A 22,829-nucleotide genomic window follows, 5' to 3' on the forward strand; every position below is an offset into this window, starting at 1 on the left:
AAAGGAATGGCTGTCTCTTGCATCCAGTGTTGTTAGGGTCCAGTGAAAACCTGAATTAGGCTGTATTAAAATTATGACAAGTCACTGAAAGGGTTCATTTACTTTTGTGAGTCTGTTAGTATTATATTAAGATTCATTTTCTAAACTGCTGCCAGTTCAGGTGCGAGTGACAATGTACTGTTCTCTGTATGCAGCTCCTTGGCAAAACCTATTATGTGCAGACACATTGGCTTGTTGAGATTAATCCTCACCATTTTGAAATTGACTTAATGTGCAGCATAAAGCTTATTAAAGAAGCATTGAACAGTTTTGTGAGCTTGGGTAAATTAAACATCATAAGAAAAGCAAAGAGCAAGCAATGAGATTATTCAGACAGGAAAACAAAATTTGATTACAGCATTTGTTTAGTAAACACCCAAATTAAGTGTCAGGCAACAATGAGAACTTGCAACCAGCGAGGCCCCCTATCGATTAGGTCGATATAGTCACTGGACTATACAAAAATCACATCTCCTCATAACAAAGCTCAGAAAGCGATTGAAATGGTTCCTCGTAAATAAAGAACTTAATATTATTACAACCTACATTGGGATTACCGGTAGCTATGTTTGAATAAAAATGAATTAAGAGAGCTTAATTTACAGTTCTAAAATATACAATCAGTAACTACATAATTTGGTACACCTAACCAATACTCAGTAGGACACCCTTTTGTTTCCAGGATAACTTGAAATCTTTGACATGTGGGTTCAACAAGGTGCTGGACAGATTCTGTAGGGATTTTGGTCCATGCTGACTCGACAGCGGCATGTAGTTCCTGCAGATTTATCGGTCTGGCATTCATGTAATTCCATCTCACCTCTTAGGCCCACTGTTGGGCTGAGCTCTGGGAACTGTGCAGATCATTGGAGTAAACTGAAGTCATAATTACACCCATGGAACCAGCTTGAAACAATGTGTGATTTGTGACATGGTGCATCATCCTGCTAGGAACATCCATTTGAAAATTGTGTAGACTGTGGCCTTAAAGGGATGACCATGGCCAGAAGCAATGCTTGTGTAAACTGTGGTCTACAAATTCTGCTCACATCATCTTAAGAGGGGTCATGTATGCCATTAAAACATTCTCCATATCAGGGGTGGGTGGTGTCGGTCGTGGAGGGCCACAGTGGCAGCAGGTTTTTGTTCCAAGCCAATTGCTTAATTGTTGCTGATGAAGCACTTATTGCTCAAGTGACATTTTGATGCTCCATTTTAGTGGTCTCACTTGTTAAGGTTCCCCACCCTTAATTGATTATTTTAGTCTTAAACAGCTGCATTCACTGTTTTTTAATTGGTCCTTATTAGCAATAAGATGCAAATGACAAAGGAGCCAGCAGTTCTCTATATAACTTGTTTTCATTTATACCTGTGGAGGTTCTACATGCACTATGTGGTTTAATAAAACACTTAAGGAGAAAAATGTGACAGACTTAAAATGATCAGTTTTAGGCTTAAAATCATTTGGATGATTTCATTGGGGAGGAAAAAAATCTACTACATAACAGCATTCAGTCCCTCAGTTTAGATAATGACATGTTCACTATAGCTTCAGCTTCCAGTTCTTAACTGAACTGGAACCTAGAATGGCAAATCGACATCAAGGTCTACATTCAGACACACCCTTTTAGACACCACTGTTGGAAAGAACTGTTACGCCAATTTTTATGGTCTTTGTTAGCTTGAACAAGTTTCTCTATTCTCATTTGACCTGTTATTAAGAACATTCATCCAAAGCACTGCTGATCACTTGATTTGACTTGTTTCTGTTGGAACCAGCACAGAGGTTGAATAACAATTAAGCTTCCATGTGCATTAGCTTTTCATAAGAGGAGGCAACATGTGTTAATGTGCAGGTTTACCTAATATAATGGCCTGTGTGTGTGATGATACATTTAGTGGACCCTGTTGATAACCTGTATAAAGCCTCACACTTGTATTCTTTTAGGGTCTCTGGTGGGGAACTATTTGACCGGATCTTAGATCGTGGTACATACACCGAGAAGGATGCCAGTGTTGTCATACGACAGGTTTTGGAAGCAGTGAACTATCTGCATCAGAATGGCATTGTCCATCGGGATCTCAAAGTAAGTTTATGACCTCCTTGCATTTCCAAACTGTAGTTTCCTTTTCAGTATAATTTTTGTTTAGATGTTGCACTTTTTGCAAATAGATAGTGGATTTCTTGGAGACAAGAGATAGTGGTAAAATTGTGCCCTTGAATGTGGCCGTTACCTTTGGACATACCATTTCGGTCAACAGTGTAGCAAGACCTTGATTTGGGGAGAGTTGAATCACTCAGCAAAACCTGTAAAATTCAGTAAAGGTAGGGTTTCTGATGCATTTAAATAATTTTTGCAGAAATTATTCCCTGGAGGTTTGATATTATAAACCTTTATAGAAAACTACAAGGACATCTCTGTTTGCCATTGTGTCCAATATTGCTATAATGCCTTACCTTGTCTTACTTATGCCTTCATCTTTCTGCAGCCTGAGAACCTCCTGTACTATAGCTCAGAGGAGAACTCCAAGATCATGGTCAGTGACTTTGGCCTTTCTAAGATAGAAGAAAATGGCATCATGTCCACGGCCTGTGGGACTTTGGGATACGTAGGTATGATCAGTCATGTTTTATGTTTTAGTTTTGGCTTCAGTAGTACATACATTTACAGTATATCTGGGGACAGAAGGATATAGCAAGTTGTACCTTGCCAAGAATCTGACTGATTATAACGCGGGATTCAGTTGGTCCTTTGTTGTCAGGATTGAGTGTGAGAGGAGTAGGAAGGATAGAGATCCAAACTTAGTTGTTGGATTGTTTGCACTGTGTGTCACTTAAAAGTAAGTGCATGATTGGTGAGCAAAGTCTGGTTTGGATGCTATACAGACCTGTGGAACAAAGTCAAAGGGACAAATCCAGTAGTAGTGGTACAATGCCACTAACAGGTTGGGAAAAGTGCAGTTATGCTAGATATTTCTATGGCATGTCACTGATATCATTGGACTCCTCATTATATGCATAAATCAACAAGCTAGTGAAGATAACTCATCCTCTAAAAATCAAAGTTGAATATAAAAATTGTCCAGACCTCACACTAGCTTGTCTTAATTGCCTCTATCTAATTCTTCATTTTTTTTTTTTTTTTTTTTAAAAGCATGCAATGTTTGGATGCCACAAGTTGTGCATATTCTAATGCTGTGTAAGGGTGAAAGAAACAAAAGGAAAAGGTGCAAAGACTAAGAGATGAGAGCAGAATTTAGGTCAAAAATGGTTTGAGATCAAAAACAAAATTGATCAAAGAAAGAAGCAATTAACGCCCAATATGCAAAACAAGTATCAACATTGTTAATTTTACAAAAAAAAAATCAAGATTCAGAAGCACTAATTATGATAAGAAGGTTTGTTTGTTAATATCCAGAGATTTGGACAGGGTGATTAGCGTGCTGCCATCTTAAATACTGAGGCCTAATAATGTTATGCATCATAATGGGGTAGTTTTATTAACAACAAAACACAATATGTTGGTGTTCACAAGAAAACATTATTTTAAACAAAAGAAAGATTACACCAGAGCCAAAATAAGTATTACTGGTATCCAGAAATTCTAAAAAGTGTAAAAGTATGCAAACATTTTACATAAATGGGACTACATGAAATCAAATGACTTCCTCATAATGTGACTGGCAACATACATAGCCACCTTAAATAATATGCAACCCGGCTATGCAAGGAACGATACAAAACAGTGGTGACCATATGAAGATGAGGCATGGCATCATAAGTATAACGATAAAAAAATATCAAAAAGTGAAACAGACTAAGTCTTGGATGCCAAAACTTCAGATTCTCTACAATAGGGGCAAGACCAGCATTTGGATTAGTCTCCTGCTATTACAGCTGTTAGCCTCTGATTTTTATGGCTCTTTTTAATTTTTTAGAAACACGTTTTGCTTTGTGCTTGTCTCTTTTTCGACTTTACCCTAGTTAATTGTGTTCTTCATTGGGAATATTTATTGAACTTTCATGGTTTTGGCTTTTTTGTTTTTGCATTTTGAGTTTTGGATCTTTTTTTGGGTTCAAACTAATTAACATTTTGCACTTTTCTGGGGTTTTTTATAATGCTAGGAGACTACCAAGAATATTAACTAGAGGCATAAAAGGCGTAATCAGAAATTGACAAAATAGTTGTAACTGGAAAGGACACTGCAATGTTACCAAAGCTAAAATGCAAGATAAAAAAAGTCCAAAACTAGAGCAGGAATGAAAAGCCATAAGAAAAAGAGTACAGAATTTTAAGGTATAAAGAGGTTGTATTTTTAATGACTTCTGAGCACAAAATCGCAGTGAATATAAACAAACAAATATGGGGCTGGAAACAGCCCAAAGATCAAATCAAAATTAAGTCACCAATTGTAAAATTACTTAAGGTTAAATTCTTGGGTCTAAAAAACAAAAAAATCAAATCCAAACTCTTGCCAAAAGGTGAAGGAAATCACAAAAAATAAATTACAAATTTTAACTTTTTGTATTTGCATTCTGTTTATTCCTATCTTATTTTTTGTATTGACATTATTTTTGTTTAGTTTTAATTTATTTAACTATGTCTTGCATTTGTTTCATTTATATTTTGAAGTAATTTCTGCACATTTATTTTGTAACTTTATTGAGTCATAGGAGGATTTTTTTGGTTTTAGCGTTTGAGAGTAACTGACTGTCAGTGCATTGACGCCTTTTGATGCATCTTTGCCAAGCTACTCACTTTTTTCATACTGCTGAATACTAGGGAAGTCATCATCTATTTCTGTAACTTCACTTCTCATTATGATATGAACTTCAAAGGGGCCTTTTTTGTATCTTGAAAGAAATTCAGCAATTAATGATTACAACAAATTTGTCAACCTTGTCTTTATAAAGCCTAACTAATACTGTACATAGCTGAGGCATGATGATTATCCTGGAAGCTTTGAGCACAAGCTTAAAAGTGGAGTGCCATTCTATCACAGGGGATACTCACACACATCCACACTCACTCATATGAGGCCAATTTATAGTCACCCGTTAGCCTAACGTCTTCTTTTTGGGTTCTGAGTGAGAGCCAAACTACCTAGAGGAAAAGTCACAACGACACATAAACAGCATGCAACTTCCAAACAGAAAGTGCTGAGACTGAGATTGGAATTGAAGAATCTGAAGCTGTTAGACTATAGATTAATAACCAGTGCACTACCATGCCACGCTAGAATAAATCTGAGTAAGACAATTGGTTTATTTTTCATTAGAATATTTTATAAGAACTATAAAAGATTTAAGCATATAGGCAGCAAAGATGGGATAAAGATCATGTGAGTCTCCCTAAAAGCAAATTCAGCGATGTTAGAATGAACTAACCTTACACAAATGAATGTTTAGAAAGCCCTCAGTTGAAGAGTAAGATAGGGGAGTGGGAACATAAAGTAGCCTGACTGTGTATGTTCATCTATTGCTGCTCTAAATCCAAGCCAGCATAGGGAACTTTGTCCTCCTACAGGTTCTCAACAGGTATGCCTTCTAAATGGATGGATGGCTCTTATTTTTTCAATAAAGAAGCAAAGCATAATGATAAAACATAACTTAATAAAGTAAAAACAACACAACAAGTACAATAGTATGATCCAAAGACACTTGATGAAAGTCAGCAATCGACCTCCAGCCAACAAAGAGAGCCATTTGGTTATAGAGCTCCATGTTATTTCATTCTTTGCATGAATAAAACATCAAGTAAAAGAAAAAGGCTGAGCACAGGCTGTTTAATTTAGAACTAAATAAATGAATTCTGATGGATGGCTTACTATTTTATCTTTGCAGCTCCTGAAGTTTTGACTCAGAAGCCATACAGTAAAGCTGTGGATTGCTGGTCAGTTGGTGTCATCACATACATTCTGTGAGTATCTCTGGTATAGGTTACTTATCACCCACAGCACAGCCTACATTTAGATTGCATGAAATTGTGGGCTACCAGATTGCTGTCCAGTAGGATAACAATATTTATAGTTTGAACCAAGCATTTTGAAGCTAAGATTGGTAGTTAGTTGTGTGGTGTAGTGGTTAAGGCTTTGGATTGGAGATTGTGCATATTAATTATTATTGTCTGCTAGTAGAAGCAGTGTATCATTTAATGTGGGCAGTGCAGTGTAGTGGATGAGACTTTGGAATTCAAACCCAGAGGTTGTGGCTTCAAATCCTGCTACTGACTCTGTGTGACCATGAGCCAGTCCCTTCACCTGTCTGCTCCAATTTGAAAAACAAAAGAAATGTAATGAGCTGTATCTCAGTTGTTATAAGTCACCTTGGAAAAATGTGTCAGCCGTAAATCTCATGTGCAATGGAAAAACCTAGTAACTGCCGTTTTTTACAAAATTGATTTTCTTTTTAGTTTTTGGAGTTACTAGGTCTTTCCTGAAGTTATAAAGTGGTGGTGATGGCCAAATATGTCTTCATTCCGGTCATAGCACGATGGAAGAAGCTAGTATGTACAAGGTATTTTACATACTGCAAGACAAAAACCTAGCAACTCCATTGACCAATGAGAGAAGACTGCCTACCAATGAAATGCCAGATTACAGTCATGTGATTTAAATTCTGCGACTGTGAGATTTAAATGCAAGTGTTGTTGATATGTGAAAAAAAAAACAATATTGTGTACGTGAAGCTCAGGAAAAATTAAATGTAGAGATTGTTAATTATAGGGACAACATCATTTTCTCAGTTTGCTGAAAACGTGAAAGATGTGACATACTAGATTTTTCCAGTTGGTGAGAAATGTAAAATGCACTAACTATGCACTAACTATAAAATGCACTAACCAGAAACTGAGAAGCTGCTAAGTGGGATCTACTGTAACTGAGCAAGAGTCAAAGGTTTGAGATAATCAGGTCTACATGAGGACGAGGACATGGTCACCATCTGACTCATCCTCTGCAAGACAATCCTTAATAATAATGCTAGATAATTTCAACATGTCTCATGCTAATTGGCACATGCAAGTATAAATTTCACTGTACTCTCCAGTGTTTCTCAAGTGTGATGTAGTAGTCTTTATACTTCACAACCCTGAGGTTATGGGATCAAATCCCACTAGTGACACTGTGTGACTATTAGCAAGTGACGTCACCTGCCTAGGCTCCTATTGGGAAAAGCAAAAAAGAAATGTAACCAACTGCATCTCAGACATTATAAGTCACCTTGGATAAAGGCACCACTCAAATATACTGTATAATACTGTAAATGTACTTTATTATTAGGCCTTTGAGCATACAATATATTGTCTGCTTTATTTGCATGAATAGACAGTAAACCTGTCAGATAGTTGTATTCACCTTGAAACACACAAGACCATCTAATAATTAGACATAAAAATATCTCTCCATCTGTCTGTCCATTCATCCATTTATTAAATTGCCACTTCAGGGTCAAGGGGGACTAAAGGAATTGATAATGGTTCCTTTGATGTTGTGTTGTAGGCCTAAGATATTGCTGTTTCATCCTGATAGAGTCATTTAGTACTGTCCAGAGATTATTTTCACCTTCACAAGCAGAGTATAAAATTAGAAAGTTGCTCGCACCCATGCCACTTGAGAATAACAGGTTATCATTAGAGCATGCATCATTTAGCAGTACCTCCATATGCCTGATTTAAGCCCTCCTTTCTTACATGTTTTGTTCGGCTACATGTAGGAATGTCAGTATAAAAAATGATGGTGTTTTTTTCACCTTTTAAGAACTGCATGCTGAAGTGATCCTTAAAGTCCTTCTTCTTCTTTTGGATGGAGTATTCTCCCAAAAATAATTATGACATACTCCATATTTCTTTTTTTTTCATTTGCTGGCCCAGCATGGCAAAGGAAATAAGGAATTTTTATTATTGTACCAAACAGTACTGTAAAGGCACAGGTCACCTTAGACTTAGTTTTCTTTTGTGTAGCATAGCTGGTCAGCTTATTATAAATAAGAAAGATAATTTCAAAGCATGAATTACAATTTGTAGTTCAGTAACTTTTCCGTAGTAAAAACCTATAAGGAGCCAGAGTCTAGTTAAAAATTGCATACCTTTTAAAAACACTTCTTCTCCAGTATGCAGTTCCCAAAACAAAGAAATAACATGCACACATTTAGTCACACTTTTAGATTTTGCTTTTATTTTGATTTAAAATTCAGTATTACATTTTGTAACTTTGTAATAATGTGAGTGATTGAGCTTTATTGAGAATTTGACCATTTTACAGTATACTCTTTTAAAATATCAAATATTTACACTGCCATCTAGTGGAGAATATAATTAACAGTGACTCAATTAATCACTGCCCTCTTTATCCATCTTACAATACTGTACATTTTCAAAACTGAAAACCGCACTAAACAAAAAGATCGGAACAGAACATAATGCAGCGTACATATTATAATGATAGTATTATAAAAATCTTGCAATCACCAAATGTTTTGGATGATCAAGCCAGGTTGCATTGTATGTTAAAGTTCAAAATTACCTTTTATTGTCTTCTTTGATCATTTCACAGGAAATCAGATTTTGTTAGTTCTTAAGTGAATATTACATTGCAAAGTAAGACACAATATAAAAGCAACACAACAAACACACCTCGGTTGTGCAGTGTATAGCGTACAGGTTCACCTATGTATAAAGAATAGCAGGTTACCCTGTTTTTCACAATGCAATCCACTTGGGTATGAAGGTTTATTTTCAAGCCTACTAGAAAAGCTGGCCCATAACATAGTTGGGTATATTTGGCTTTAATTTAGCAAAGTTTTGAGCAGATCTTTACCAGTGATGGCATGTCACATCCTCAGATTTTTTGAACAGATATCCCAAGCCAGTTAATGGCCTTTGTGTATTGAGCAAGTGTGTTACTTTACTATGCAGCGATACCAGCCATCTCTCCATTTTCTATACCTGCTTTATCCTGAGCAGAGTTGCAGGGAAGCTGGAGCCAATCCCAGCAAGCATAGGACAAGAGGCAGGAACAATACCTGGACAGAGAGCCAGTCCATCGCAAAATGAACACACACACACACACACACCATCAATCAAAACATCATGTACTTTCAGAAAAGATTAAGAACACTAATTCAGTTTTGTACCAAAGGAAGACGTGATTGCATTTTTTATTATCTGTGATCTGACAAATTAAGTATATTAAAGTGAAAATATAGTGTTCAGTTAAGTTAGCAGTTAACAGTGGAAACCATTATGTAATTAGCAAATATTTTAGAATTAAAATCCCATTTGTCATATGTTTCCAGCAGGGGGCATGCTTTCTCCACTGGAATATTTTTCTTGATGCAGAACAGACTAGAGCCAATATCATCCCTTTTGTAACCATGGCGGAAATAATTGCACGAGATAAATATGACACAAAAAGAGATATGTGTATTTAACTTGCTTTAAAAGATAACTTTCATTCTCAGTAATACAATATATATTTTATTTGTACGTACATATTCAGGCCGGAGAGAAGCCAAGGGACATCACAGCCAAGTGGGGAGTGCTGACAACCAGATGTCCCATCCAGTGGAATGTCGATAGCATGGAGGCGCTTCTGACTTCATGCTGAATCCTTGTTATTATAACCACTCACACATTTTCATATTCATAAAATTCTTGTTAAATATGGGCAACTGCCAGACACAGAATTCTTGTCAGATATAGGGACGGGTTGTTTATTTCTGGACTGAACCCAAATAACACCTTCACCTGTTCTCATTATGTATAGCAGACTGGGTTCTTTTAACTATATTGATCAAGAAGACACCAGTACTTTTAAAATAGCCTGCTTGCTTGTCCTTCACATGTTTTCTGTCCATCTCTCTAGTTGTTATTTGTCCATCTCTCTGCCAGTCTCTCATTTTTAGCTGAATTGCATGGCCTTGAAATAAATTTCACTGATTATATTGGAACAAAATTGTTCTGGGTGTAAGTTGCTGCCCCCTCTTATTTCACCACAAAGACTGGGATCCTCAACTGACAGGAAAGACTGAATATACAAGAGGGGATGAAAGCCTGACACGGAGAGGTGGCAACTAGTGGTGGCCTTCTTCCAACCCCACTTCTTTCCTTCTAATGATTTTTTAAAGTCATTTGACCTCTTGTGTCATCTAGCATGTTTCCTCTAGCCACCTTTGACACAACTATGGTGCTCTTCCTCAGAAGGAATATGTCTTTTAGAGAGTTAATCAGAAAAAGTCTCTGAAGCTTTGCATGCATGACTGAAACTTCTTACTTTTCACAGGTTGTGTGGCTACCCACCATTCTATGAAGAAACAGAGTCTAGGCTTTTCTCCAAGATAATGAAGGCAGAGTATGAATTTGACTCTCCATTCTGGGATGATATTTCTGAGTCTGGTAAGTTGCTACCTGTTGTATACTGGAGTCAATAATATTGTGTAATTGGGTTGAGACCTCCTACAAATAACCATAAACAGGCCTTGACTTTAAATAGCCAGCACAGAAGAGAGTCACCCCAGACCAGCTTACCTTTAGGCTTCAACCTGGCCAGGCCCAAAATAGGAAAAACTGGCTTAACAATTCAATGTATAGCAAAAGACCTATAAGAAGAACGATGACTGTAATCCCCCCCCCCCCCCCCCCCCCCCCCGCCCAAAGACACACTTATACACAAAAGGGTAAACAAAGAATCTTTATAAATAAATATTAACAAATATAGAAAATAAAGCAAAATGCTCAACAGAGCAAAAGGCAAAAGGATTACACAAAAAGACAATCCGCAGCAAACAAGTCTCAATAAAGATACAGTAATCCCAACACAGAAACAGAAAAAGATCAAAAAGCCAGAAAATCCAGCAAGAAAAATTGGAATATTTGCAAAACCCCAAAAGATTCCTAACAATTGCAATGAACATTTGACTGGATCTCTTGCTTTGGCCTTCAGAAAAAGGCAGAGGGAGGACCCATCACCGGTGACATCGAGGTGGCCCCACCACCTGGGGCTTCATGCACAAAACACATGGAATAAAGGCATATTTAAAAAGACAATGCATAATTATCAAAATAACAGAAAATATACAAAAAGATATGATATAAAGTTGATATACAGTGTAACACTACCTACCTGGGATATGTAGACATAAGAATGGCTTGTCAAACATGCTTCAGTGAATGGTATTTGAAATATCTTTAGCTTGTTTGGCAGAAGGAGGACTGGGAGGTGGGCTGCTTTGGAGTCTCACTAGAGGGCTTCTTCACAATGGAGGTCTCCTGCCTAGCGGCCCCCTGAGATCAGCATTAGTCCACCTCACCTTGTGAATCATAAATGGGGTTTTATGTTTGGCAGTTGCCTGGTAGTGTGCCATGTATTATACTGTACATGTTTAGCTGGAAGGAGAAAGACAATAAGTGGTTTTCTTGGGAGTTTTCTTAAGCGGACGTACACAGTGGTATTTTGGCAAGATTTTAAGCTTCAGTTGGCTCAAGTTTCAGCTTCACCCGCTGTCATTTCACGTGCAGTACGAGAGGGGTTGCAATGCCCAAGTGCATCTGATGATTGGACTGTTGTATAATCGAAAGAATTTCTGTCATGTCAGAAATTTCGTTTGGCTGTCTTGCAGCATAACAGTCTCGTGAGCCAATTTTCTAATGTCACCATCAAATTTCCCGAAATTCATTGTGTAGGGACCACACTGAGTGGTCATTGTTTATTGGGTGTTGCCATTGTCATGCTCATTTTCAACTTTTTTGATTTTGAAAAGCTAACACACATACAACTAAATGGCCAATGATAAAAGAATCTTGGCAAACGTTTACTGGAAGAACCAGAAATGAACACATGCAATGGTAAATTACGTAGATTGTGTACCTCCAATTTTATTTGTAAAATAGATTATGTTATCCTTGTCTTCCCAACAACCTACATGTCCAGTTACGCCTTTTTCTTTTTTTTTGTAGTTTTAAAGCACAGTGAGCAGCACACCTCTATTCTTTGTTGACATTTTGAGACGCCTTTGGCCATTTTGTTTTCTTGAATGGGTAAAGTGTTATCGCAAAATTTCAAGGGGTAAAACTGTCCATCAGGGCCATGTACACATATAGTCTGAGCACCCACATCGTGACATGTTAATCAGACCACACTTGCTTGTATAGTTTGAGCAAGTGAATGACTGGCGACTCCATTGTGCAATGGGAGTAGCCACTTGAGCATGATTTCTAAAAATTGCACAGTGTATTCCCAGCATTAGGGGGATATTAATATTATGGAAGTAGAAGTGTACCTCGTGGGGTAGTAGTTGGGGGCAAAAAGGCTTCCTAGGAGTGTTTCAGTGAGTTTATCTCAATCATGGATTTGGAGGATCACTGAATGGGGAAGGGTTGGATTCTATTCTCATAATCATTGATGTGGAAGTAAGATGATATTCAAAATGATTATTACCTGCACAATGAGTTTGTCTGGTGTTTATCTATATTTCTTACCACTGAGAACATAAGTGGTAGATTCAACATATAAAAGTATTCTCCAGATGTCCAAGAGTTGGACTATTTACAGTCAGTTGTGGTTTAAAAATGTCTGACTGAATGAATTACTGGTAGTTTTGATAATACATGTGTTCTCCCTAGGTTCTATGTCAGCAAGTTGAGGATTTGACTAGAGAATATTTAATGGGTAGTCTTAAGTCAGGTCAATCTACTTATGATTTAGTGGATGCTCATTGGAGAGGTGAAACAATAAGGGTGGTCTACATAGGAGTGTGTGTTACTTTTCTGTAAAATAAAAGTGGGAATGTGAAGTTAATAAAAACTGAGACTCTTAAAGTGAACGGCCTCGCCAGGCTGAAAGTGGAGCTTGTAAACCATTCATTTGTTATGTACTGTATATTACAATATTTTGAACTATTCTTTTTGTTTTCACTCTCAGCTAAAGATTTTATCCGCAACATGATGCAGAAGAACCCCAAGATGCGTTTTACTTGTGACCAGGCTCTGAGACATCCCTGGTATGGAATGGCAAAAGCTTTCATTTAACATCTGCATGTTACCTTGTAAACTGCTTAAGCAACACATGGATTGTTTAGGACAAACCTTGATAGACTGCATGCCTCCATAATTTAAATTATAGGAACATAGTGGTAAGCACAGTGGCTTGGGAAAATTACTTTACTTAGGATGAGGGTGCTGCAGGGGTACCCATTGACCCATTTTTTGTAAGGGTGTGTGACATGGCATCCATGGCATTTGTACAGCAATGCATCTGTGGTATCCTACATACCTTTCTCAAACCTTTTTAATACAATTTGGGGTTATACGGGGCTGGAATGTAACCCAGGAGCACTGGTTATAAGGCAGTAACCAACCCTGGGCAGTGCATCAGTCGATTGCATGGACCACTCGTACACACATCCTTACAGGGTGAATTTAGAATTATCATTTACTCTAACATGCACATTTCTGGGGATATGGAAGGGTAACTGGAGTACATAGAGACAAGCTATAAAACATTCAGAGATCACTGAAACCTAGGGTGGTGGATCTGTGGTATCATCCTATGGGGGATTCTTGCAAGAGCATTTATGTTGAATCTGCCTGCTCATGACTAAGGCTGAAATTGGTAATCAGTGAATTTAGACTCATCTCACATCTAAAACTAAATGACAAGAATCTTGATTCAGGGTTTGAGCTTCTACTCATTGTAGCCATTTGCCAATGATGTTTCTTTTCCTGAGTTCTTTGTTGACATCACCTTAGACACCGTTGCTAATGAAAGATCAGCAAGTTGGATTGTCTTCATTTCTGAATGTCTACACAAAAAACATATGTCTTTCAAAGTTGTTAAAGACCGATCTTCTAGCCTTGTTAGTTGTAATTAAAAACATCAAGGCCAGCCCAGCTTTTCAAAACATGACCCTGAGTATTCTGAGATTAGACACGACACACTTCTCCTCAGCCTTTAACTACCAAGCAATTACCAGCAAAAACAATCACACAATTTCTTATGAAGACTGAAGGCCCACAAAGGTTTAATCAAACATTTAATGAATCTATCTATCACCTTTCACTGCAAATAAAAATCCAAGTTGTTTCATGAACATAATAATGGTATACACCTGTAAAGATAAAGAGAATGTGGCAGTAAAACTTCTACAGTATTAGATAAATTGACATACTGTACATAAGGAAGAATTTTAAAGAAAACACCATAACAACAGCACCTACAAGGCGGATAATCTAAGTTAAAAGAGAGCATACTGTAATTAGTGCTCTTCAATCAAACTTCATGGCAGATGGAATCTCACAAATAAATCTTGTGCTGCAGTTGCAACGGTGAATAAGTGTTTACAAAGAGTTACATAATGGGGCTTTAGAGCAATATGGAAGCCAGTGTGAAAAGATTTCAGCTTTCTAAAGCATTTACTGTATATATTGTAAAGATTTCAAACATCAAGAGCAGTTATTTTTTGCTTGATTTTCATAATTCTTAGTATTACCTAAATCAGCTTATAGTACTATAGTCTATTTGCCTTATAGTAGTTTCCATTAGTAGCATCCTTTTCTATCTTTAATTTTCCAAAACCTCTTATTCCAATGCAGGGTTGTAGGCGCCAGAGCCGGCAATACTGGGTGCAAGAAAAGAGCCAGTCCTGGAGGGTGCGTCAGCCCACTGCAGATTACACACACATATATACCCACACATCCACAGTTGGCCAATTTAAAATAGCAAATCAGCCTTTGGGTTGTGGGTGTAAGCAGATGGATAGATGGATAGATAGATAGATATTATGGATGAGCTGTTAAAAGATAGCTAGATGGATAGATGCCCATCCATCAATTGTCTGAACCTGCTTTTTCTATTATACATTTATAAGTCAATAGCAACTCTTGTTGGTGTGCCCATCCACCACTGGGCACACTTTCACATACTCCCATTGAATCTGTTTAGAGTTGTGAGTTACCTCAGTCCACCTGTCTTTGGGATGTGAGTGAAAGTTGGAGTACCTCAGGAAAATCCACTCCAGTGCTGGGAAAAGAGAAAATGGCTGGGTTGGAACTTGAAAGTAAGTCCCTAGAGCTGTGGCACAGGAGCACTATCTACTGTACCTCTCATTTACAGATATACGTATACAGTATGTTTGTATATTGTTCTTTTTTTCTATTTCTGTTCCTTCTTGTAGAACCATCGAAAAATCACACCCTGTTTACTGAAAAGTACACCATTAATTTTATTGATTTGAATTTGATGACTTTACTTTCCAAATCCTCAACTGGTGTATGACATCTTGCAACACCAAACTAACCCTCTGTGACTGACTGTGTCCTGTAATGGACTAGCATTTCATCCACAAGTGGTTCCTGACTTGTGCCAGATGCTCCTTCCCCCTTGTAATCTTGTAATGGAAAAAGCATATTCAGAGAATGGATAGTTGGCCGTAGGCATGAATTTCATTAATTTGTGCAACTCGTTTTTTAACATGCGTATGATTTAACTCTTTCAATTCACAGGATTGCTGGAATGACGGCTCGCACTCATAACATCTACAGGTCTGTCAGTGTGCAGATCCAGAAGAACTTTGCCAAGTCAAAGTGGCGGGTGAGTTACATTATCATTGTTTTGCTTCTAAAATAATAATGAGGAAAGTACAGAAGCACTAACAAGTTGGGTGAGAAGTTTTGTTTTTTGTTCTGCCTCTTTTTAGGAAAACCAAAAAAAAACTGTGCTCATTGTTGTCTTCCTGACAATGGGCAAGAATGGCCAGTGGCCGTGGGACTGGATCTTGATTCCAAAAGCCACAGGGTGAAAATCACTTGTAGATGTCATTTAGACCCCATAATGTTTGGTATTATCATTATAGGCTTTGGTTTCTCTATAAAATATGCTATAGAAACAGGCAATGATAATAATAATAATGAAGAATAATGTTTGGCCTGCCAATATGCCTATAATGTAATGACAAGAAAAGACCAAGAAAAAGATTTGGGTTAGCCACCCCATATACTTGAATAGCAAATGCAAAAAAAAAAAAAAAACATGAACTGACTGAGCCCAGAACATAACTGAAACAATAGAGACAGTATGGTGGCTTTATAGGGGAGATACAGGAAGAGGCTTGTTGGTTAGGCAACATCCAAAAGTGACATCAGGTGGGCATTAGGAGAGGAATCTGCAGAAGAACCGGAAGTGGTGTTAAGCAGGTTTTCCTTCTAAGGATCTGTAGTGCGCACTGCTAACCCCTGATCTGGCGTAACGACACATTTAGTCAAGTCCATAGTCTGCCTACGATGTGTATGTGTGCGACAATATATACTTGACTCTGAATGACCCTAACTGATCATACAAATTTGTAATACACTGGCATGGTGCTATACATAATAAACATAGCCATCCCACATGTCACTGTCAGTTTTGTACACAATTGGAAGAGCATGCATTGTGCACGGCCACTGTATATAAAAACGCATTAGTAATGATGACCATAGATAGATAGATAAAACTTTATAGTGAAGATACTCTCCAGAGTCACCTGACTTGCTTGGACTGCTTTTTGATATTAAGTGCTTTGGCATGATGGAAGTGCCCATCATTTACATTTATATAGTATGTGTTTTTAAAGAAAAAAAACTTTGTTTATGCTGATGCAACATCTGACGTTTCTTAACTTGCCAGTGGTCCAACTGTGAGAGTATTTGTTTCTGTTGCACTTGCTAAGTGTTTTAAAAAATAAATATAACAGTTTTGCAAATCCTCCAGTCACTACATCTGCCAGCGCTCCAATTGATTTACATTGTAAGTACTTTGGGGTGTCTGTAGTATAAATGTACTTCTATTTATTTAATGGGAGCACAGTGGTTAGCACTGCTGTCTCACAAATCTAGTGTCCTATGTTCATATCTGCCTCGTCATTGTCTATAAAGACTTTTATTGTTCTTCATTTGTGCAAGTAAGTTTTCTTCAGATACTCCCAACGTTCAATCTACATGTCTTAAGATGTTCTGGTTAGATTAACAGGCAGTTTCAGATTTGCTCTAGGTGAGTGTGGCTGTATGAGCGAGTGGGCACTGAGATTGACAGGACTCAAGACTATTTGCTGTTGGTACAAGTGCCAGCCCCTCTGTGACTCTGAATTATATTATATTATATTTTTATATGTTGCTTACCCTATGTAGTTTGTAGTTATGACCAAGAATAAAAAATAATTTCACGTTTTCATGAATAGTTTCTGAAAGAATAGGCATCTATGGAGACCAATACCGGACAACATTAAACAACATCAAAAACATCCATGAAAAAATGTTACCTTACTTGTGTCACAAAATCCACATCAAGTAACCCAGTCATATGCTTTTGATGTCCCAATTTTTAATAAAATGTTGTTAAATAAACCATTTCTGTAAATTGCTTTGGTGAACAAAAGATGAAAATGTGAATTTGGATTGAAGACCTGCCTCACTGTTGTTACATTTTTATTCAGAGCTGTGCGCCACAAATGGACTACCTTGGAGTTATTTAGCAGAAATATATGAATTGTGACTTGACCTTCTGCCTGTTGAAGCATCTCGGATATGCATGAGCACGTGGCATATTTTCTTTCTGGTAAAGTTTTCACTCGGCTTTCATTAATTCCTAATTTTTAGTTGTACACATCTCACAATGCACTTTGCAGTGCTGATATCATGTGAAGTTCATTGTTAGCCAATGAATAAGCTGCTGCTGGGCTGGACTCCTAACACATTCAATTTTCATTCACAAGAGTTGCTGATTTGGCAATATTTTAGTAAAAGTACACATGTTTGGGACATTGTGAGCATACGTCTAGATAACTTGACATGTGCATTATGCAACATGAATAGCTTGAGACTTTTTCATGGATATTTTTGATATTGTTTGCTGTTGTCTTGCGTTGGTCTCCAAAGACAGCCTTTCTATTAGAAGCTTTTATCATTGTTCTGCATGAAAACACAAGATTCAACATTTTTCTTGGCCATCACTAACAGACTTACATGGGGTAAGTAACAAATAAAATATTTTCATTTTTGGGTGGAGTATTCTTTTAAATGGCTTTGAAAACGTTATGTTATGTATCTATTTATTTATTGGACAGACTGCATTTGAAATTAACTCTGATGACTTCAGCATAAGATTTTTGACTGAGCACCTTAATCCATTTATTGTATTTTCCAACCATAAGACTATTTTTTTTGGTGAGTCTATTGGACGCTATATATACAGTATAAGATGCATCATTGTGGCTCAAGGAAAATTATTTTGCTTACCTGTGCCCTGACTATAAGACCTTGTTTATAATAGATTATCTGTGCATATGGTTGATTTCTGTTTAATCTGGCCATGTTCTTTTCTACATCTGTATGCAAAAATAAAGTTTATTTTTAAACTAAAAATGTTATTTGGTTAAGCATCAGTCAATAATGTTGCTATTGTTATAAAGACCAAGTAAAGACAAAAAACATTCCATTGGAATGAAACAATGTTTTCTCTTTTCTTCTGATACCCTTAGCAAGCATTCAATGCCACGACTGTTGTGAATCACATGAAGAAGCTGCACCTCTCCAGCTCTGAGGTGAACCACAACATGACAAAACTAGTGCCAATAATTAATGTCAGCGCCGCCTGCCCTGCTCCCGACTCACCGAAGAAGAACAGTGACAAAGCCCAAGCAAAAAACTGCCAGACTGGTGTACCGTCTAATCATCACTGTCATGCACTGAGAACGATTCTTAGCGAACCAGCCAACAGCCTGGCACACTGCAGTGGTCAAGTGGAAAAGGGAAAGCAGTGTCTGCGGGTGGAGAATATAAATGCCAACGTTAAGCAACAGTAGGTTCACCATCAGGTTTGCCGTTGATGTTGCCTGTCCTTTTGGGTCCTTTGCAGTTTTCTAACTCAGAAACATCACCTTTGGCATTAAATTTTATATTGCCATGAAAATTAGTAATGCAGAAGAACTTGGACAACATGGTGATGCAGGGGTTAGCAATGCTGTCTTGTAGATCCATGAAGCTGTGTTCAACTCCTGTGAAGTTGTATGTGAAATCTGCATGTTCTCTCCATGTTTGCATGGACTTTTCTCCCACCTCCCAAAGTCCTGAGGTTCATTAAATTGGCCAGGTGGGAGTGCCTATGAAGTGATGACCCATCATTTATTGCTTCTTGCCAAGACAGGTTTCAGTAACATTGAGATTGATTAGGTAGCTTCAAAATTGGAAACATGATTGAGTAAATTAGCATAAACAATTTAATAAATAAATCAAGGTAAATAAATAAAATATAATTCCTGTTGTGGAGACATGTACTTATAAAGTGTAGGACATGTGCTCCCTTTCCATCAATCTCTAGTAGGCAGAATCATACTGGTCAGCTACTTCAACTGACTAGCTCTTCAGCCATAATATCATTCACTATTCCTTTGTTTTATTTAACTAGTGTAATTCTTCCATCCTTTCATCTACTATCCATTTACTGAATCCACCTGATCCAATTGTAGTGTTATGGCGTCTCCTGTCAGTAATTCATGCACATCAGCAGCCTAACCTTGAATATAGTGCCAGTTCACTGCAGGACATGATCAGTCACTGATAAAGGGACAATTTTAGAATCTCAAATTAACTTGACATGCACATCCTTGGGAGGGAGAGAAGAAATTAGAGTGCCACACATACAAAGGGAGAGCATGCAGACTCCATCAGGCTGTGCCCGGGCTGACATTCAAATACAGTTTTGTGGAGTTGTGAGCTGTGAGTGAGCAGCCCTAACTGTACCAGCCCTGAGTAAGAGAATTCTTTGAGAAAATGTATAAATAACTGAAAGTGCTTTTTTTTCTGTCCACCTAGATACACAACTCCAGCTCTGATCATCCCGATGAAGAGCATCAAAGGCCACTGCGGGCCACTCCAGACTGGCGTTTGTTCCATTATGTGATATGGTCCAGCGACTGTCTGATGGACTGAAGAAACTTAACAGGTACGGTAAGCAAAGACTGTGACCAGCATTGGTGAACCTGTGCTGCAGCAAAATGGGGTGGGGTGATATATTTTGTAGGGGTGGACTGTTCAGTAGACATGCAAAAACTGGTTGTTTCAGATGGTTAAGATAGTCTTCTGTTGCTGCTACTTCTTACAGAACAGTATGTGGAGTTAAATGTGGTGTAGAGACTGGTTTAACTCACAATCTTGAATCTAAGGTCAGCTTTGAAGTGGTTTTGGAATCACACACACAGACACCATCCAGACCACTTTGGGCTATCAGAGAATTGGCAGGTAGTGCTGACATCATCACCCTCAGGGAAAGTGGAATGACATTCACAGGCTGACAGCCTAGACAGCTTACTAGAAGTAACTTTACTTAAGTTGACTATGGTGACCCTTGGCATGACAATTAGATAGAATTACTTGCAGGTTGGTGACCATGTTCTGTAAAATTGTCTGTAAGAAGGATGCAGGGCCAGTTGTGATCCTGGTGGGGGGTGTCTAGCCAGACTTTTGCTCAAGATGTTTTTTTCCTTTTCTTTCCTGCTGTAGGAGCCTCTGCTCCCTATTTTTTCTTTTTTGGAGGACACTCTGTTGAGGTTTCGACGAGTGCTTGGACATGGCATCACATCACTACTGACTCATCTGAGGACAGAAATATGGAAAGCAAGAAATGGGGAACTGCAGAAATGTGAGCTCTCCATTGTGCCAGGGTCGCTAATGAGTGCCTTGGCTGACCCATAAGGAGGGCTGCACTGCAAACTTTAGGGAGAGTTCTTTGCTTTCTAGCCAATGCCTGACTCTTAACTGTCTGTTTAACCACAAGAGCTTCTATTTATTTATTTACATATTCTCTATTGGTTTACGTGTAATTTAATAATTTGGATGAGAAGAACTTGGAGACAAAAAATAGCATTTTGACTTCTGAACATCATTTCTAGGTGTTATTGGGAAGTCATGTGGGAATCTCCTCATGGCAGTGCTACACTGCTGGCCATACAGAGGTGGCTTGTGGGAAGCATGTCTAGGCACTTGGCTCAGAGTTGTGCTTTTTAAAATACTTTGATACCCAAAATCAGCTTTAAAAGTGTTTTACTTGTGGAACAATGTTTTTAGTTGTGGACAGTGGTGGATTCGCAGATATTTCTTGAACTTCACTCTGCATTTAGAAACCACAAGGATGGAGGTTCAAATCCTACCATCTGCTCATTCAGGACCTCTTAACCTGTCTGCACACTCATAATAAAATGTTTAAACATGAATTGTGTCTTACAGTTCATGTTAATTTTAACCACTCAAGTTTACCATGAAAGGTGCTACATTTTACACTTTGTATATAATTAAGTCATAACCCACTGCCAGTTGCATAAAAATATGAGTGTGCATTTCTCGTATGTCTTTGTGTAATTTGTGATGTACTAAACTCTGTTTATAGAGTTCACAATATCTATGTACATACAGTGCCCCCTTAATCATTCTCTTTATTATTATGTGTTTTGACACTGAATGCTTTCCAGACTTTAACTAAAATCTAATATCAGAGGGTACCTAAGTGAACAAATAATGTATGCATTTTAACATACTGTATATCATGTATCTAATGAGAAAAGTCAACCAACACTAATTGGCACTGAGTGAAAAGTAATTGAATTAGAGGTCAACTACAACTAATTTGGTTGAAGGTATGAATATATTCATTTAAACATTTGCAGCAATAGAGGAAATAGGGCAAATAGTTTTTGGGGAACTGTAGCAAAAGGTGCAACATAGGAAGCAAAACTGGCCATAATGTGATTTACTCACAAACAGCAACTGAATCAACACACACACCTTTGGGATGCGGGAGGAAACCAAACGACCTGGAGAAACCCTTCACGGACACAGTGAAAGAACATGGTATGTCAACACAGGCCACAAAATAAACCAAAGTCTCTGGTGCTGTGATTCTAACCACTCTCTGCCACTATGAGACCCGGAGTTGAAAGCAGAAAGTTCAGATCCTAGCACAGGCTTATAAATGCATCACTTAACCCACCTTCATTTATTTAAGGGAGGTTTGCTGAGGCCTGAATTGTATGGTCAGAAGGGTTTAGATTGGTTTGATGATTTGTGGATGGATGGATGGATGGATGGATGGATGGATGGATAGGAAAGGCACTTCATAATACAGTTGATAAAGCAGGGCCATGGATAGAACATGACACGTAGTGATAGACGTTTGTCATTGTTTCTTCTATTCCAGGGTCAGAATCATTCATCATTAAAGAGTCTTAGTAACAGATTGAATAATTCCTGTTGCTATGTCTCTGATTGCAGAGGCAGGAATATAAATGTATATTAATTAGGAAATGTAATTTATTTCACTAGGCAGTAAAATGGATGAATTTCAACAGCCAATGTTTCAATATCTGGATTATACATTTTAGTTTTAGTTGTAATATGCTCGCTTTTACACCATTGTACTTTCACATAGATTTTCTGTCCCCCTCCTGACTTTTTTCTACCCCATCCAGCATCAGAGTAGTCTCTAGAATAAGAAGTTAAAGGCAGTTTTCTGTAATACACAAAATGCCACGATACTTGAATGTATTGTGAATGGTTGTGTGATATAGTTCATTCAACTTATTGGAACACAATGGAACATTTCTCATTATAGGGCACCAGGCCAGTTCTGAAACCTTTCCACCTTATTTGTATCCTCACTTGTGTTCTTTGTCTTTTCCATATATGGATGAGCTGCTTCTTCCAATAATGCATAACGGAGGTTTTAGTGATCACAGTGCTACCAGTTCACTGCGGGAGTATTTAATATAC

The 22,829-nt window shown here is 37.8% G+C and overlaps 1 protein-coding gene across 1 annotated transcript in view; it reads left to right on the forward strand.

Moving 5' to 3' along the window:
- LOC114649668 (calcium/calmodulin-dependent protein kinase type 1D-like) overlaps nt 1–21,766 on the forward strand; it is a 42,788-nt gene extending 21,022 nt beyond the window's left edge. The window contains exons 4-12 of the mRNA XM_028799127.2: nt 1,988–2,126; nt 2,530–2,653; nt 5,885–5,960; nt 10,321–10,433; nt 12,958–13,036; nt 15,537–15,624; nt 18,548–18,867; nt 19,881–20,010; nt 20,568–21,766. Of these exons, the coding sequence (XP_028654960.1) occupies nt 1,988–2,126; nt 2,530–2,653; nt 5,885–5,960; nt 10,321–10,433; nt 12,958–13,036; nt 15,537–15,624; nt 18,548–18,867; nt 19,881–19,968 (1,027 nt within the window). The 3' untranslated portion in view covers nt 19,969–20,010; nt 20,568–21,766. The remainder of the gene's footprint in view (nt 1–1,987; nt 2,127–2,529; nt 2,654–5,884; nt 5,961–10,320; nt 10,434–12,957; nt 13,037–15,536; nt 15,625–18,547; nt 18,868–19,880; nt 20,011–20,567) is intronic.
- The last annotated feature ends 1,063 nt before the right edge of the window (nt 21,767–22,829 follow it).

Source organism: Erpetoichthys calabaricus, chromosome 3 (assembly GCF_900747795.2).
Source record: "Erpetoichthys calabaricus chromosome 3, fErpCal1.3, whole genome shotgun sequence".
NCBI classification, from domain to species: Eukaryota; Metazoa; Chordata; class Cladistia; order Polypteriformes; family Polypteridae; genus Erpetoichthys; species Erpetoichthys calabaricus.